Below are 16236 nucleotides of genomic sequence, written 5' to 3'. Positions count from 1 at the left end.
TGACGATGGGGCTTTTTCTCAAAAACCGCAAGTAGACCAAACAATAAATTCCTTTCCACTTTTTAGCACTGTCCTTTAAATTTGCAAAGTCCAAATTTTGCCCCTTCTGCCCCTTCTTCTTCCAAGCTTTCTAGATTTCAATTTCCCACTTTCTGATTTTATTTTGTTTAACTTTAATTAGTCCCAGAATGAAAGATAGCGATCTGTACCTTTTCTGTAGTTATCCAGATCAACACTGGTCTTGTGTAGCTTTAGATGTTTAGTAGTATCAAAGAAGATTAGGATCCTGTCGCGCTTATGTCAAATAAATGACTCTGGAAACTTCTGCAGATGATGAAAATGCAACTTGTCTCCGGAGACCCCTCAAAGGAGCCCCCCCCAGGGACTCTCTTTTAGCCAAAGTAAATCTCCTCAAAGTTTCCTGTGCATATCTTGGACTGATCTCTGGCTGAGAAAAGTAGGCAGTAGGCATTAGATTGCCTTCCACTACCCCGAACAGAAGTTCCAGCTTGCTCCCCTTCTGAGAAGCAGTTCAGCTCAGCATTTTCCAACCCCCAGGACCTTCTGCTTACCAAGCAGATGCTCTACCACTGAGCCACCGTCCCTCCTAGTCGTAACTCTGTCAGAGCTGTTCTCTCAGAGCTCTCTCAGCCCCACCTACCTCACAGGATGTCTGTCTGTTATGGGGAGGGGAAGGGAAGGGGATTGTAAGCCACTTTGAGACTCCGAGTGAAGGGCGGGGTATAAATCCAATCTCTTTGGAGGAGGAGGGGTGTGTTTTGCCTCCTTTGCCCCTGTTGGCTGATGCTTACAATCCATTGCTTTTAGTTGGTGCACTCAGTCGTTCTCTGGTGGGCCACAGAGATGGGGCACCCCCGCTGGCAGTAGGAGCTGTAAGCCATGGGGGGAACCTCTCCCCATGCAGGGAGTTGCTCTCTTGGGGGACCCTCCGGCACAGGGGCAGGTCCTGCATCAGGGTGCCTGTAGGGAGGGCAGTTCATTCTGCCAGGCGGTGGGCAGGGGCAGCAGCAGCCCTCTCCCAGTGGCCCTGCCTGTCCCGGGGGGGGATGTCTGTGTGGGAGGGGCAGAGCGTCTGCTTTGGATGCAGAAGGTCCCGGCTTCAGTTCGAGTTAAAGTGGGTCAGGTGAAAGGCCCTTCTCAGCTGGAGACCCTGGAGAGCCGCTGGCATCCTGCATAGAAAAAGGCTGCCCTGGGTAGAGCAGGGTTAGGGAGGGGAGGGGGGGTGTCTGATTCAGTGTGAGGCAGCTTCATGTGTTCAGTGCTGTTTGCTCTTTGAAAAGGTCAAGCCCCCTCCCCCCCTGCCACATATTCACACAGTGACAGATCTGGGAGTTATTGGGCAGTTTCTCAGCTGCAAGGTGAGCCCTGGAAGTCAGCAGCAGCAGCAGGATTTGAACACAGCTCCCGGTTCCACCTCCAGGCCCCGCTGGCTGCTGGTCCTTGGTCTTGGTGGTGGGGGCTTGGTGTGCGGCAGTCTCCAGGCTCGTGATTGAGGCTGGGGGTGGTGGCGGCGGCTGACAGGATGATGGCTCAGGGTGGGGGGTGAGCAGATCTTGGGGAACCCGCGGGGTGGGGGGGCTCAGCATTGCAGGTGGCGCTGCCTGTCGGTGGAGGGGGCTGGGCCTGGGGAGATGCTCTTGCCGCCTGCTCGGGGCTGATGCTCCCCTCCCCTCCCCCCCAGGACATGCTGATGCACCTGGCCAAGGCTGTGGCCAGCGCTGCAGCAGCGTTGGTCTTGAAGGCCAAGAGCGTGGCTCAGAAGACAGAGGACTCCGTGCTGCAGACCCAAGTCATCGCTGCAGCCACGCAGTGTGCCCTCTCCACCTCCCAGCTGGTGGCATGCACCAAGGTGAGTGGCAGCAGCCTCAGAAGCAGGTCTGGGGCCTTTCGCCCGCCCACCCGCCATGAGGTAGACAGGAGGGCCCGCTGGGGACCAGGACTGGGCAAGACCCTGCTGTCCGTGCAGCTCCAGGACGACAGGCCTTTCAGCTGGCCGCTCTCCTCCCTGGCAGGTGGTGGCTCCCACCATCAGCTCGCCCGTCTGCCAGGAACAGCTCATTGAGGCGGGGAGGCTGGTGGCCAAGTCCGTGGAGAGCTGCGTGGATGCCTCTCAGGCTGCCACGGAGGACCCGCAGCTGCTGAAGCAAGTGGGGGTGGCGGCCACAGCCGTGACGCAGGCCCTCAACGACCTCCTGGAACACATCAAGCAGCATGCCACGGGGGGGCAGCCCATCGGGCGCTACGACCAGGCCACGGACACCATCCTCAACGTCACAGAGAACATCTTCAGCTCCATGGGGGATGCAGGTGAGCCCAGCCCTGCTGCTGCTGCTGCGCACTCTCACACACCACAGACACCTTCACGCTGACTCGGACCTTGCTGGTCCAGCGAGGTCAGTCTTGGCAGGCTCTCGGGAGAGAGGGATCAGCCCCATCACCTCGTTCCCCCTCCCCCCCGGGGATTGAACCTGGGCGGGACCTTCGGCAGCCCACGGCCCCCTCTCTTGCGAGAGAACAGCGGCTGGGCTGCAGTATTTGGAACGACACTGGCCCACTCCTCAGGAGGAAGGCAGCAGAGACTGCAGCTTCCCAACAACTCAGGTGCGGGTGGAGGGGTGGGACCAGGGTGGTTTGGGTAATGTTTTCTCCCATACCACTGGCACTTGTGGGGCACCCAGTGAAGCTGGCGGGCATTAGGGACAAAAGGAAATGCTTCCTAAAATGCAGAATTCCCTGCCCTAGGATGTCGTGGTGGCTGCAGGCATAGACAGCTTCATGGAGGAGGGGGCTCATCGGGCTACTGGGCAGGGTGGCTTAAGGGAGCCCCCAGGCACGAAGGCAGGCAGCCTCTGAAGCCCAGAACAGCCAGGAGGCAACCTCAGTGGCAGGCCTTGGCGTCTGCCCCCAGGAACTGGTTGGCCCCTGTGCAAGACAGGATGCTGGACAAATGGGCCACTGTTCTGAGCCAGCCGGGCTCTGCCAAGGTTCTTAAGGTTCTGCTGCTTCTCCTCCTCCAGGGGAAATGGTGCGTCAGGCCCGGATTCTGGCCCAGGCCACCTCTGATCTGGTGAACGCCATCAAGGCTGATGCTGAGGGGGAAACAGACCTCGAGAACTCCCGGAAACTGCTGAGTGCTGCGAAGATTCTGGCTGACGCCACGGCCAAGATGGTGGAGGCAGCCAAGGTCCGCAAGGCTCGGCGGGAGGGAGGGAGGGAGCTGGGGACCCTGCAGGAAAGCGCCTGGAGGCAGGTGTGGCTTGGGCCCCTCCCCTAGGCCTGGGCCCCACTGCTGTCTTCAGCCAGGCCCTCCTGGGGGGCTGAAGGGGGAGCCCTGCACGTTCTGCTGCCTGCTCAGCTGGCTGGGGGAAGTGGCCCTGTGTTGTCTCAAGAGGGAAATGGCTCCTCTGTGGCTTTCTGGAAAGCTGCTGCTGGCAGCAGACGTGGCTGAGCAGAGCCATTTGCTGTTGCTTGTCATGCGGTTTGGTCTGGCTCAGCCCCTGAGCACAGCTCTTGTGGTGCAGTCGTCAGGGTGGGTGGGTGGGTGTGAGGCTCAGTTCTGACTGCTGTCTCCAGGGGGCTGCAGCCCATCCGGACAGTGAGGAGCAGCAGCAGCGCCTCCGGGAGGCAGCGGAGGGTCTCCGGATGGCCACCAACGCCGCAGCCCAGAACGCCATCAAGAAGAAGCTGGTGCAGAGGCTGGAGGTGAGGAGTTGGAGGAGGCCCCCTTTTGGCTTCGGAGCCTCCTTGTCCCAGGCAGGTGGGTCTCCAGCCAGGGGAAAGGGCAGCTGCTGGGAGAGCCCTCTCAGCCCCACCCATCTCGCAGGGTGTCTGCTGTGGGGGGAGAAGATAGAGGAGATTGTAAGCCGCTCCGAGTGATTCAGAGAGAAGCGCGGGGTATACATCTGCAACTCTGCTTCTTTCCCCACCCAGCATGCAGCCAAGCAAGCGGCTGCTGCTGCCACGCAGACCATCGCAGCAGCACAGCACGCGGCAACAACCAACAAGAACCCTTCCGCCCAGCAGCAGCTCGTGCAGAGCTGTAAGGTAAGCAGAAGAGGGCGGGAGACGCAGGGGTCTCCCCCCCCCCCCTCAGCCTGCCCTGCCAGCCCCGCGGGATCCCAGCAGAGTGTTGGGGGGGGGGCGGTCCCATGTGGTCCAGCATATCTGGTCTCACACATCGGCCGGCTGGTTGTGCTGGAGGAGGCCCAGCCAGCCAAACACACACACAGCGGAAGGGGGGGCAAGGCCCTCCCTTGCCTGCTTCCTCGCCTGCCAGAGTCAGAAAGGCAGGCCGTAATGAAGCAGCCCTCCCCTCCCCTTGGAGTTGGCTTGGCTGTGGGGCAGTGGCTCAGCTAGGGCCCCGTGACCCGCTTGGCTGTGAGGAAAGCACCTCTCCTCCTCAGCCCCATTCCCAAGGTGGGCAGGCCCTGGGGCAGCGGCCGCTGGGGGAGGGAGGGCAGGAGAAGGGACAAGACTGGGGCTAGCATGAAGGTTCTTTCTACCCTATGTGAAAGTGCAAAAAAGTACTGGCAGATGATTCAACAAGAAATTTCTAGGATCTTGGGATACGAATTTAACAAAGTTGCAGAGACGTTCCTGTTGGGGTTACAAATGGGAAAATTTCCCAAAGAAGATAGAACTCTAATTTGGTACTTGCTCTCAGCTGCTAGGACATTGTATGCGCAGTTGTGGAAGCAAGAAAAAATACCAGAGAAATGGGATTGGATCGTGAAAGTTTTATCGTGGAGTGAGATGTTCAAATTAACAAGAACTTTAAGAGACTATGATTTGGAAGTGTTTAAAACAAAAAAAAAAAGACTGGGGCTAGCAGGCAGCCTTTGGATGGGGCAGCTGTGGCTTGCCGGCCCCTGTGAATGTGTGGATCTTCAGCCTGCTCCCCTCCTGTCTGGTTGTAGGTGGTGGCCGACCAGATCCCCATGCTGGTGCAGGGTGTGCGTGGCAGCCAGGCCCAGCCCGACAGCCCCAGTGCCCAGCTCTCGCTCATCGCTGCCGGCCAGAACTTCTTGCAGGTCAGGAGATGCCCCCCCCCCCCGAAACTGGCACAAGGCTCCAGCTGGATGCCCGGCTGTGCCATCAAGGCTTTGTCTGTCCTCTCTGCAGCCCGGCGGAAAGATGGTTGCTGCAGCCAAGGCCACCGTGCCCACCATCTCGGACCAGGCGTCTGCCATGCAGCTTAGCCAGTGTGCCAAGAACCTGGCAGCGGCTCTAGCTGAGCTCCGCACCGCAGCGCAGAAGGTACAGCTGCCCCCTCCCTCCCTCCCCCCCCAGGCCTGCCTGGGCACAGGGCGGCTGCAGTGATGGCGTCTCTCCCCTTGGCAGGCCCAGGAGGCCTGTGGACCCCTGGAGATCGATTCTGCCCTCAGCCTGGTGCAGAGCCTGGAGCGAGACCTGCAGGAAGCCAGGGCGGCTGCCCAGGAGGGCAAGCTGAAGCCGCTGCCTGGAGAGACGGTGAGTGGGGCGGGGGGGTGGGCTGTTGTGCCCCAAGGGATCGAGTGGGTTTTGCGGGGCTGGTGAGGAGGGGTGCGGGAGGGGCTCCCTTGGGCAGCAGGCTTGGTGTGCCACGGACTCTGCCTCTGCCGCAGATGGAGAAAAGCGCCCAGGACCTGGGGAACAGCACCAAAGCTGTGAGCTCTGCCATCGCCCAGCTGCTGGGAGAGGTGGCCCAGGGCAACGAGAACTACACAGGTACAGGTCCTCCCTGAGCTGCCTCTCTCTCCCCCACTGGCTGGCGTAATGGGTGGGTTTCTCCCAGACCCCTTTCTCTCCCACCAAGTTCTGCTTCGGCCTGCCCTGCCCATCTCCTCCCTCTCCTGGTGCAGCCCTCTTGCACCTTCCCCCGAGGGGGCAGGGCGGGGCTGGGCTGGCACTCTTTCCCCCCTCTGTCTTCCCACAGGGCTGGCAGCCCGAGATGTGGCACATGCCCTGCGCTCCCTCAGCCAGGCCGCGCGGGGCGTGGCAGCCAGCACAGAGGATCCAGTGGCGCAGGCGGCCATGCTGGAGTGTGCCGGGGACGTGATGGACAAGGCGGGCAACCTCATTGAGGAGGCCCGCAAGGCAGTGGCGAAGCCGGGGGACCCCGAGAGCCAGCAGCGCTTGGCGCAGGTGAGCCCCCCCCCCCCCCCCGTCCCTCTCCTCCTGCCCCCTCCCTTGCCTTTCCTGCTTCTTGGCCTGCATGGGGGGGGAGTGAGCTGACCGTTCTGGGGTTCTCCCAACAGGTGGCCAAGGCCGTGTCGCAGGCCCTGAACCGCTGTGTGAACTGCCTGCCTGGGCAGAGGGACGTGGACGCAGCCATCCGCACGGTTGGCGAGGCCAGCAAGAAGCTCCTGGCTGACTCAGTGAGTGTTGAAAGGGGTGTGTGTGGGCTTGCAACAGAGGACAGGACAGCAGCTGTGCTGGGATCAGGCCCCAGGTGACGGCCGTATTCAGTCTCCGGCAGCACCTCCCGTTATTAATGGGCCCTGTGAGGGGACTTGCTACCCGCGCGCTTTAAATCAAATATCGGGGTGGGGGGAAGCTCTTCCACCTTTCCCCCGGTTGCTGCCACCAGACTGGTATTTTTTACAGGGCCCAGTCCCCCCTGTTCCCCTGAGGGGTCAACAACCTCCAGATCACTAAAAGATGCTTCTAGCATTCATACCTCCTTCTGAGTTGGGCCGAAAAGCACTGGCCCCTTTGTAAGCCACTGGCACCAAACAAAAGGTTAACAAAAATGTATTCTTGTCAGTACAGGTATTTTCCCAACACCATATAACAAAATAATAAAAGGCTTTAACAGCTAGCTAGTTACCTTGACCCTCAGGCCAATTGTAGAGAGCTAAAAAGGATCAGAGTTCCACAGGCACTCCCTTCTGGGACGGTCCGGCCAAACCCACCAGGGTTCCAAGAAGACTCTTACTGACCCTCCGGTCACCACCGCTCCTGGCCTCAGCAAGCAGCCAGAAGACTCGAACTCGGAGGAGAAACCTCCTCTTCCACCAGCCTCTCCTTGGCAGGCAAGGCCTGCTGCCCTGCAACTGGCGGCTTCACCCTCATCAAAAGTTGCCCACCTTCAGTCTTCCAGCACCTCTCCTGTTCTCCAAGAATGCCCAAAAATAATAGACAGCGTCTCAGAAATCACACCTGCAACTTCTTTTAGTACCCTTGGACGCAGTTCATCTGGCCCTGAGGACTTCGTTTCATTTAAAGAAACTAGCTGCTTATGTGCTATTCCTCCGTACTGATCCTAGGCTACAACTCCCTCCCTTCATCATCGCTCTGTTTTTGCCATGTTGAGCATCACTTTCCTCTCAAGAGAAGAAAGAGGAAACGTAGGAATTGAGCAGTTCTGCCTTCTCACCTGTTACAATTTCACTTTCCTGCCCCACAACACGCCTTCCATGTCCTTGCTCTTTTTCTTACTTTGAACATAAGAAAACCTTTTTTTGTTGTCTTTAGCATCCCTTGGCTGTCTGAGCCCTAATCAGCTTTAGCTTTCCTAACTTTTTCTTTGCAAACTGTGGTTATTTGGTTACATTCATCCTTGGTTATAAGGCCTTCCATCCATTTCCTAAACGAGCCTTTTTTCATTTCTCAAGTCTTTAGAGAACTGTTTATGAAGCCGCCTGTGCTTCTTTAGGCTCCTCCCATGTTTCCTTCTCATAGGAATCCTTTGTGATTGCGCTTCCAGTATTCTACTTTTAAGAAACTCCCACCCCTCTTCAAGTCTCTTCTCCTGAAATATTTCTGGCGATGAGATTTTACCCCAAATAACTTTAAGTTCATCAAAATTTGCTTTCCTGAAGTCCAATGTATATATCTGACTATGTACAGCTTTTCCCTTCCCCAAGACTGTAAATTCCAAAATCACATGGTCACTCCTGCCCAGGTTGCCCACTCCTTCCACCTCATCAGGCCATTCTTCCCTGTTGGTGAGAATCAAGTCCAAGATAGCAGATCCCCTGGTTTCCCTCTCCACTTTCTGGAAAATGAAGTTGTCAGCAAGACAAGTCAGGAATTTATTTGACCTTTCGTTTTTAGCAGAGTTGGACTTCCAGCAGCTATCCAATAAATTGAAATCTCCCATGACCACTGTGTCCCGTCTCTTTGAGAGCTTTGTAATCTGTTCTAGGAGTGTCTCCTCCAAGTCCTCTGCTTGGCTTGGTGGTCTTATAGCAGACCCCCACCATAATATCACTGTTATTTTTTTTCCTTTTATTTTTACCCAGAGAGCATCAGCTGAACTTCCATGGTCAGATTCATGTAGTTCCTCACAAGTATATGCTTCTTTTCCATATAACGCAACTCCTCCACCCTTCCTTATTTGTCTGTCCCTTTTAAATAAGTTGTTATCCTCAATCCTAATATTCCCGTTATGAGTGTCATCACATCACGTTTCAATAAGACCTGTTAAGTCATAGACCCCTTGCTGTATTAGGACTTTCCGTTCCTCCTGCTTGTTTCCCGTTCTCTGCACATTAGTGGAGAGACATTGGAATCCATGTTTTATGCACCTGAGGTTTTTGTTTCCTTACGGACCTGCGAGGTAATGTTACCTGGCATATGTGCCACTCTGCCAGAACTTCAGGCTTCTTATTCCCAGTTATTGGCATCATACTAAGCTTTGGATTATTGTCCTGCTCCCCCGTACAATTTAGTTGAAAGTCCTCCTTATTAGGTTAGCAAGGCTCTTACCAGACACCTTTTCGCCTTCCTTCATGAGGTGCAAACCATCTCCCAATAGAAGAGCTTCATCTTCAAAATGTAAGCCATGGGCCAAAAATCCACACCTTTCCTGAGGACACCATCGACGTAGTAGCCGCTCATTTATTCTTCTTTCCCTTCCGAAGCCACGGCCTGAGCAGGGCTCCTCTTGGGTTCTTATCTGTATTCTGCCTCCTTCCAGCCTAGGCGGCCAGTTCTCTTATTGCCATTTGTGAGGCTGGCTGGTTTGGAGCCTTAGAGCAGAGCAGAGGATGTTTCCTGCGGGGGTGGGGGCTCCTCCTTTTGTCTGGGTGCTGCATAATTGGGCCACTCTGGCGAAGGGAGGGGGTGACTCGATCTTGTCAGATCTGGATAACTAAACAGGGTTGGCTCTGGTTACTATTTGGATGGGAGACCGCCAAGAAATAAATGCCAAGGTCCCACTGCGGAGGCAGGCAATGCTAAACCCCCTCTGAACATCTCCTGCCTTGGAAACTTCCGGAAGGGCAGCCGTGAGTTGGCTGCAGGTTGGCAGCACTTCCCGCCTCCAGCAAAGGGGGTGTGGAGGGGTCCCTGTTCCCTCAGCTGAGCAGCTGCCTGTGCCGGAGGAGGAGGAATCGTTCGGCCTGGGCGTTGTGCTGAGGAGGGGCAGGCAGTACAGCGGTCTAACTCTGCTTCTGTGTCTTCTGCTTCCGTGGCTTGGGCTGCTGTGGGAGCAGGGAGGCCTCCCAGAGTGTTTGTGAACTGCTCGCCTGCCGGGGCTGCATCTGACTCCTGCTTTTGGCTCCTAGTTCCCTCCGAGCAGCAAGAACTTCCAGGAGGCCCAGAGCCATCTGAACCGGGCAGCAGCTGGCCTGAACCAATCCGCCAATGAACTGGTGCAGGCATCTCGTGGGACCCCCCAGGACCTGGCCAAGGCCTCTGGCAAGTTTGGCCAAGACTTCGACGAGTTCCTGCAGGCGGGCGTGGAGATGGCAGGGCAGTCCCCGGTAAGAGCTGGTGGGGAGGGGGAGGGGTGAAGTGGGCTGACTTGGGCAGGGCCCGCCTCTTTCCCCTTGCAAGGCCCTCTGGCACACTTGATGGGGTTGGTAGAGGTCAGCCCACGGCCTGAGGCTGGGGCAATGCCAGTGAGAGCTCCATGGGCCCTCCTCAGAGGCAGCAGGAGATGTTGGCAGGCAGCAGTCCCTGCGCCCAGCAGGGGTTAGTGAGCAGTGCCTTTGGATTGCCCTTGCCCCGGGCTGTCTAGCCTTCAGCCCTCCCTCTACAGAGAGGAGGGGACCACCTGATGTTTTAGCTCCCAGAATGCATCTCAAGGTGTTTGAGCTGGGGGTTGGGGGGGGGTAGGTTTCCCTGGCCCTGACTTTCTCAGCTCCTGGGAGATTGCAGTAGCTTGGTGGGCGTCACAAACAAGAGGCTAATCTTGGGGAGTTTATTTCTCTTTTTCCTTTGGGCTCTGGTTGCTGAAAAATCATGGGGATTCATAACTGGGGCTTGCAAGAACTCCTTCAGTTTGGGGAGAGCTCCATACACCTCTTCACAGGTCTCTGAAGAGGGGGCCAAACGGTCTGAATAAATGACAGGCCCCCATTACCAGGGCGGGGCCCCCGCAAAGCCAGGTGAGGTGGAGGAGGGTGGTGAGGGTGAGCAGAGTGGTGCCATGGCAAGGCTTTTGAGCACCTTGGAGCCAGGGCAAGAACCTCGCTGGGCTGCTCCTGCCCCACCTTCCCGGCTCTGTGCTTCCGCTGAGTGCAGAGGCAGCACAGGTGCTCTGAGGCGCCTTGCGGGGGGGGGGCAGGCGCCAGGCCCCTCAGAGCACACTCGCTGCTGCACTGCCCCCACTCAGCCCTTCCTCACTCACTCGCTTGCTCCCTCTCCCCCCGCCCCGGAGAGGCCCCCAGCCTTCACTCTGGTGTGGCGGCCACCACTGCCAGTCAGCCTCCCCAAGGGCCTGAGGTCACCGAGTGGCCCTGCCTATCACGCTGGCACACAAATGTCCAGAGGAATTTTGTACTTGAATAAAGACAGCAAACAGAAGGCACGAGACAGGAGGATTTTCAAAGAGCAGGGAATGTGAAAGAAGAGAGGGAAAAGAGTGTGTTGATTCTGTTTATAGTCTGCTCTTGGTACTGTAAATGACACAACTGAAAAGAGAGGAAAGCCCCGGAAGCGCTGGCCTTCCCTTTCCTGGGACTTCCGAGCTGCCGTTCCTCTCCCAGCTGGTAGATTAGTGTCCTGTGTCCTTGCTGGGGTTCTCTGGCTGTCGGTCGGACTGCGTCTGCTTGGTGCAGAGAGCTTGGTGGTTTCTGTTTGTGCAGAAATCAAGACTTAGCAGAAATTGCTTTTGCAGAATCACTTCAGGTTTTACTCCGTTCATAACGATTGAGACATAAATTAGGTTTTTTAATTCCTGTGGTAGAAAACATGAAAGCTCCTTTGCAGCATTTCTTACAACAGGGACTTGCAGCATCTCTGGCCATGTAGTCAGGCCAAGCCAAGCAGGTACCAGAATGCTGAAGAAGAGGCTGGCGGCTCCGTCCGTGTCTCTGCAGGCCTCTGGGCTGCTGCTTGGCGCTGGCGAAGCCTCACGGGGGAGGGAGGGAGGGCGGGCAAGAAAGAGCCTTCCGACCCCCCTTCTCCAACCCCCCTTCTGCCCTCCCCCTCGCAGTCCAAGGAGGGCCAGGCGCAGGTGGTGTCCAACCTGAGGAGCATTTCCATGTCGTCCAGCAAGCTGCTGCTGGCAGCCAAAGCCCTTTCTGCGGATCCTGCTGCCCCCACCCTCAAGAACCAGCTGGCAGCCGCTGCACGGTAGGGCGAGGGGGGCTGCCAGGGAGTGGGGGGGGGGCTCCCCAGCAGGAGCTCCTGGCCTTGGCGCTGAGGGGCTCCCAGGACAGACACGCTCTGCCTCCTCCGCAGGGCGGTGACGGACAGCATCAACCAGCTGATCACCATGTGCACCCAGCAAGCCCCGGGCCAGAAGGAATGCGCCAACGCTTTGCGGGAGCTGGAGGTGAGTGGGCGGAGGCCGAGGGCTAGCGGGGGGAGGGGGAGGGGGCACGCAGGGGACTCCTCTGAGCTCGCTTCTCCTCCCCCTTGGCCAGACGGTGCGAGAGCTCCTGGAGAACCCCACCCAGGCGGTCAACGACATGTCCTACTTCAGCTGCCTGGACAGCGTCCTGGAGAACTCCAAGGTGAGCCGTGGGCGGGTCTCAGGGCAGGGCTGCAAGGGAGGCTGCTGGGCAGGGCAGACTGTTCCTTGGGGGGGGGGCAGGGTCCTGTTCCCCCAGGGAGGGGCCTGTGCTGTCGCCCCTCCTCTTAGCAGCTGCTGCCTTCAGCAAGCCCTTTCTTGCAGCACCTCCAGGATCAGCAGAAGCCCTTTGGCCTGCTCTGCTCAGGAGACATCTGCGCTTGAGACGGTTTAAATTCACAATTTGGACTGTGCAGTTGATAACAGAAGTGGCTGTTGATTGATGCGGCTTCTGCAGGCGATGATAGCGGGGATTATTGATGTTTATATTTGGAAATATTATAACTAGAGTTTTATGCATCAGAATAAGTAACAATCCTAACAGAAGATAGCAAGTTGGTGTTAGCTCTTTCTTCATGGTGGTTCTCTCTTGTGGCCTTTCCACCTCCGGCAGGTCCTGGGCGAGGCGATGGCTGGTATTTCCCAGAATGCCAAGAACAGCAAGTTGCCTGAGTTTGGCGACTCCATCAGCACCGCCTCCAAGGCCCTCTGTGGCTTCACGGAAGCCGCTGCCCAGGTGAGGAGGCCCGAGGCGGTCCACCCTGGTCCCTCCTTCTCCTCCTCCCTCCTGGCCAGGGAAGCAGAGGCGCAGAGCTCCTGCTTCCTCCTTCAGGCTGGGGAAAGGGCCGTCCCAAAGCCCAGCCACCCCACTCCTCTCTCCGCCTCCCCCCCAGGCAGCCTACCTCGTGGGTGTCTCCTCCTCTCTCCTGGCCAGGGAAGCAGAGGCGCAGAGCTCCTGCTTCCTCCTTCAGGCTGGGGAAAGGGCCGTCCCAAAGCCCAGCCACCCCACTCCTCTCTCTCCGCCTCCCCCCCAGGCAGCCTACCTCGTGGGCGTCTCCTCCTCTCTCCTGGCCAGGGAAGCAGAGGCGCAGAGCTCCTGCTTCCTCCTTCAGGCTGGGGAAAGGGCCGTCCCAAAGCCCAGCCACCCCACTCCTCTCTCTCCGCCTCCCCCCCAGGCAGCCTACCTCGTGGGCGTCTCCTCCTCTCTCCTGGCCAGGGAAGCAGAGGCGCAGAGCTCCTGCTTCCTCCTTCAGGCTGGGGAAAGGGCCGTCCCAAAGCCCAGCCACCCCACTCCTCTCTCCGCCTCCCCCCCAGGCAGCCTACCTCGCGGGCGTCTCCTCCTCTCTCCTGGCCAGGGAAGCAGAGGCGCAGAGCTCCTGCTTCCTCCTTCAGGCTGGGGAAAGGGCCGTCCCAAAGCCCAGCCACCCCACTCCTCTCTCCGCCTCCCCCCCAGGCAGCCTACCTCGCGGGCGTCTCCTCCTCTCTCCTGGCCAGGGAAGCAGAGGCGCAGAGCTCCTGCTTCCTCCTTCAGGCTGGGGAAAGGGCCGTCCCAAAGCCCAGCCACCCCACTCCTCTCTCCGCCTCCCCCCCAGGCAGCCTACCTCGCGGGCGTCTCCTCCTCTCTCCTGGCCAGGGAAGCAGAGGCGCAGAGCTCCTGCTTCCTCCTTCAGGCTGGGGAAAGGGCCGTCCCAAAGCCCAGCCACCCCACTCCTCTCTCCGCCTCCCCCCCAGGCAGCCTACCTCGTGGGCGTCTCCTCCTCCCTCCTGGCCAGGGAAGCAGAGGCGCAGAGCTCCTGCTTCCTCCTTCAGGCTGGGGAAAGGGCCGTCCCAAAGCCCAGCCACCCCACTCCTCTCTCTCCGCCTCCCCCCCAGGCAGCCTACCTCGTGGGCGTCTCCTCCTCCCTCCTGGCCAGGGAAGCAGAGGCGCAGAGCTCCTGCTTCCTCCTTCAGGCTGGGGAAAGGGCCGTCCCAAAGCCCAGCCACCCCACTCCTCTCTCTCCGCCTCCCCCCCAGGCAGCCTACCTCGTGGGCGTCTCCTCCTCCCTCCTGGCCAGGGAAGCAGAGGCGCAGAGCTCCTGCTTCCTCCTTCAGGCTGGGGAAAGGGCCGTCCCAAAGCCCAGCCACCCCACTCCTCTCTCCGCCTCCCCCCCAGGCAGCCTACCTCGTGGGCGTCTCCTCCTCCCTCCTGGCCAGGGAAGCAGAGGCGCAGAGCTCCTGCTTCCTCCTTCAGGCTGGGGAAAGGGCCGTCCCAAAGCCCAGCCACCCCACTCCTCTCTCCGCCTCCCCCCCAGGCAGCCTACCTCGTGGGTGTCTCCTCCTCTCTCCTGGCCAGGGAAGCAGAGGCGCAGAGCTCCTGCTTCCTCCTTCAGGCTGGGGAAAGGGCCGTCCCAAAGCCCAGCCACCCCACTCCTCTCTCTCCGCCTCCCCCCCAGGCAGCCTACCTCGTGGGCGTCTCCTCCTCTCTCCTGGCCAGGGAAGCAGAGGCGCAGAGCTCCTGCTTCCTCCTTCAGGCTGGGGAAAGGGCCGTCCCAAAGCCCAGCCACCCCACTCCTCTCTCTCCGCCTCCCCCCCCCAGGCAGCCTACCTCGTGGGCGTCTCCTCCTCTCTCCTGGCCAGGGAAGCAGAGGCGCAGAGCTCCTGCTTCCTCCTTCAGGCTGGGGAAAGGGCCGTCCCAAAGCCCAGCCACCCCACTCCTCTCTCTCCGCCTCCCCCCCAGGCAGCCTACCTCGTGGGCGTCTCCTCCTCCCTCCTGGCCAGGGAAGCAGAGGCGCAGAGCTCCTGCTTCCTCCTTCAGGCTGGGGAAAGGGCCGTCCCAAAGCCCAGCCACCCCACTCCTCTCTCTCCGCCTCCCCCCCAGGCAGCCTACCTCGTGGGCGTCTCCTCCTCCCTCCTGGCCAGGGAAGCAGAGGCGCAGAGCTCCTGCTTCCTCCTTCAGGCTGGGGAAAGGGCCGTCCCAAAGCCCAGCCACCCCACTCCTCTCTCCGCCTCCCCCCCAGGCAGCCTACCTCGCGGGCGTCTCCTCCTCTCTCCTGGCCAGGGAAGCAGAGGCGCAGAGCTCCTGCTTCCTCCTTCAGGCTGGGGAAAGGGCCGTCCCAAAGCCCAGCCACCCCACTCCTCTCTCCGCCTCCCCCCCAGGCAGCCTACCTCGCGGGCGTCTCCTCCTCTCTCCTGGCCAGGGAAGCAGAGGCGCAGAGCTCCTGCTTCCTCCTTCAGGCTGGGGAAAGGGCCGTCCCAAAGCCCAGCCACCCCACTCCTCTCTCCGCCTCCCCCCCAGGCAGCCTACCTCGCGGGCGTCTCCTCCTCTCTCCTGGCCAGGGAAGCAGAGGCGCAGAGCTCCTGCTTCCTCCTTCAGGCTGGGGAAAGGGCCGTCCCAAAGCCCAGCCACCCCACTCCTCTCTCCGCCTCCCCCCCAGGCAGCCTACCTCGCGGGCGTCTCCTCCTCTCTCCTGGCCAGGGAAGCAGAGGCGCAGAGCTCCTGCTTCCTCCTTCAGGCTGGGGAAAGGGCCGTCCCAAAGCCCAGCCACCCCACTCCTCTCTCCGCCTCCCCCCCAGGCAGCCTACCTCGTGGGCGTCTCCTCCTCCCTCCTGGCCAGGGAAGCAGAGGCGCAGAGCTCCTGCTTCCTCCTTCAGGCTGGGGAAAGGGCCGTCCCAAAGCCCAGCCACCCCACTCCTCTCTCTCCGCCTCCCCCCCAGGCAGCCTACCTCGTGGGCGTCTCCTCCTCCCTCCTGGCCAGGGAAGCAGAGGCGCAGAGCTCCTGCTTCCTCCTTCAGGCTGGGGAAAGGGCCGTCCCAAAGCCCAGCCACCCCACTCCTCTCTCTCCGCCTCCCCCCCCCAGGCAGCCTACCTCGTGGGCGTCTCCTCCTCCCTCCTGGCCAGGGAAGCAGAGGCGCAGAGCTCCTGCTTCCTCCTTCAGGCTGGGGAAAGGGCCGTCCCAAAGCCCAGCCACCCCACTCCTCTCTCCGCCTCCCCCCCAGGCAGCCTACCTCGTGGGCGTCTCTGATCCCAACAGCCAGGCTGGCCAGCAAGGCCTCGTGGACCCCACCCAGTTTGCCAGAGCGAACCAAGCCATCCAGATGGCCTGCCAGAACCTTGTGGACCCAGCCTGCACGCAGTCACAGGTAGGGCGTTGGGGGGCGGGGCTTGGCCCAGCCCAGGGGTGCCCCAAGATGCACTGGGGCAGGTTGTGGCGCTCCGAGGGGAGGAAGGCTTGGGCTGACGGGGAGAGGGCCGGCCCTTGCGGGGCAGGAAGGTAGAGAAGGCGGAGCGGGGGACCTCCTCCCTCTGAGGCGGCTGCCTTTGCCCTGCCCTCCTCTCTGCAGGTCTTGTCGGCTGCCACCATCGTGGCCAAGCACACCTCCGCCCTCTGCAACACCTGCCGCCTGGCCTCCTCCCACACCGCCAACCCGGTGGCCAAGCGCCAGTTTGTCCAGTCGGCCAAGGAGGTGGCCAACAGCACCGCTAACCTGGTCAAGACCATCAAGGTGAGGGG

General features: G+C 59.9%; 1 protein-coding gene across 1 annotated transcript in view; it reads left to right on the top strand.

The window, feature by feature from the left end:
- TLN1 (talin 1) overlaps positions 1-16236 on the top strand; it is a 74573-nt gene that overhangs the window by 15870 nt on the left and 42467 nt on the right. The window contains exons 16-33 of the mRNA XM_060263529.1: positions 1703-1870; positions 2034-2328; positions 3039-3205; positions 3595-3723; positions 3952-4065; positions 4938-5051; positions 5143-5277; positions 5362-5490; positions 5625-5727; positions 5936-6144; positions 6258-6377; positions 9513-9710; positions 11387-11526; positions 11635-11728; positions 11820-11909; positions 12360-12482; positions 15722-15865; positions 16067-16228. Coding sequence (XP_060119512.1) covers positions 1703-1870; positions 2034-2328; positions 3039-3205; positions 3595-3723; positions 3952-4065; positions 4938-5051; positions 5143-5277; positions 5362-5490; positions 5625-5727; positions 5936-6144; positions 6258-6377; positions 9513-9710; positions 11387-11526; positions 11635-11728; positions 11820-11909; positions 12360-12482; positions 15722-15865; positions 16067-16228 — 2634 coding nt within the window. The remainder of the gene's footprint in view (positions 1-1702; positions 1871-2033; positions 2329-3038; positions 3206-3594; positions 3724-3951; positions 4066-4937; positions 5052-5142; positions 5278-5361; positions 5491-5624; positions 5728-5935; positions 6145-6257; positions 6378-9512; positions 9711-11386; positions 11527-11634; positions 11729-11819; positions 11910-12359; positions 12483-15721; positions 15866-16066; positions 16229-16236) is intronic.

This window comes from Heteronotia binoei, unplaced genomic scaffold, assembly GCF_032191835.1.
Source record: "Heteronotia binoei isolate CCM8104 ecotype False Entrance Well unplaced genomic scaffold, APGP_CSIRO_Hbin_v1 ptg000322l, whole genome shotgun sequence".
Taxonomy (NCBI): Eukaryota; Metazoa; Chordata; class Lepidosauria; order Squamata; family Gekkonidae; genus Heteronotia; species Heteronotia binoei.
The sequence above is the reverse complement of the archived record's forward strand: the minus strand, read 5'-3'. Positions and strand labels throughout refer to the sequence as shown.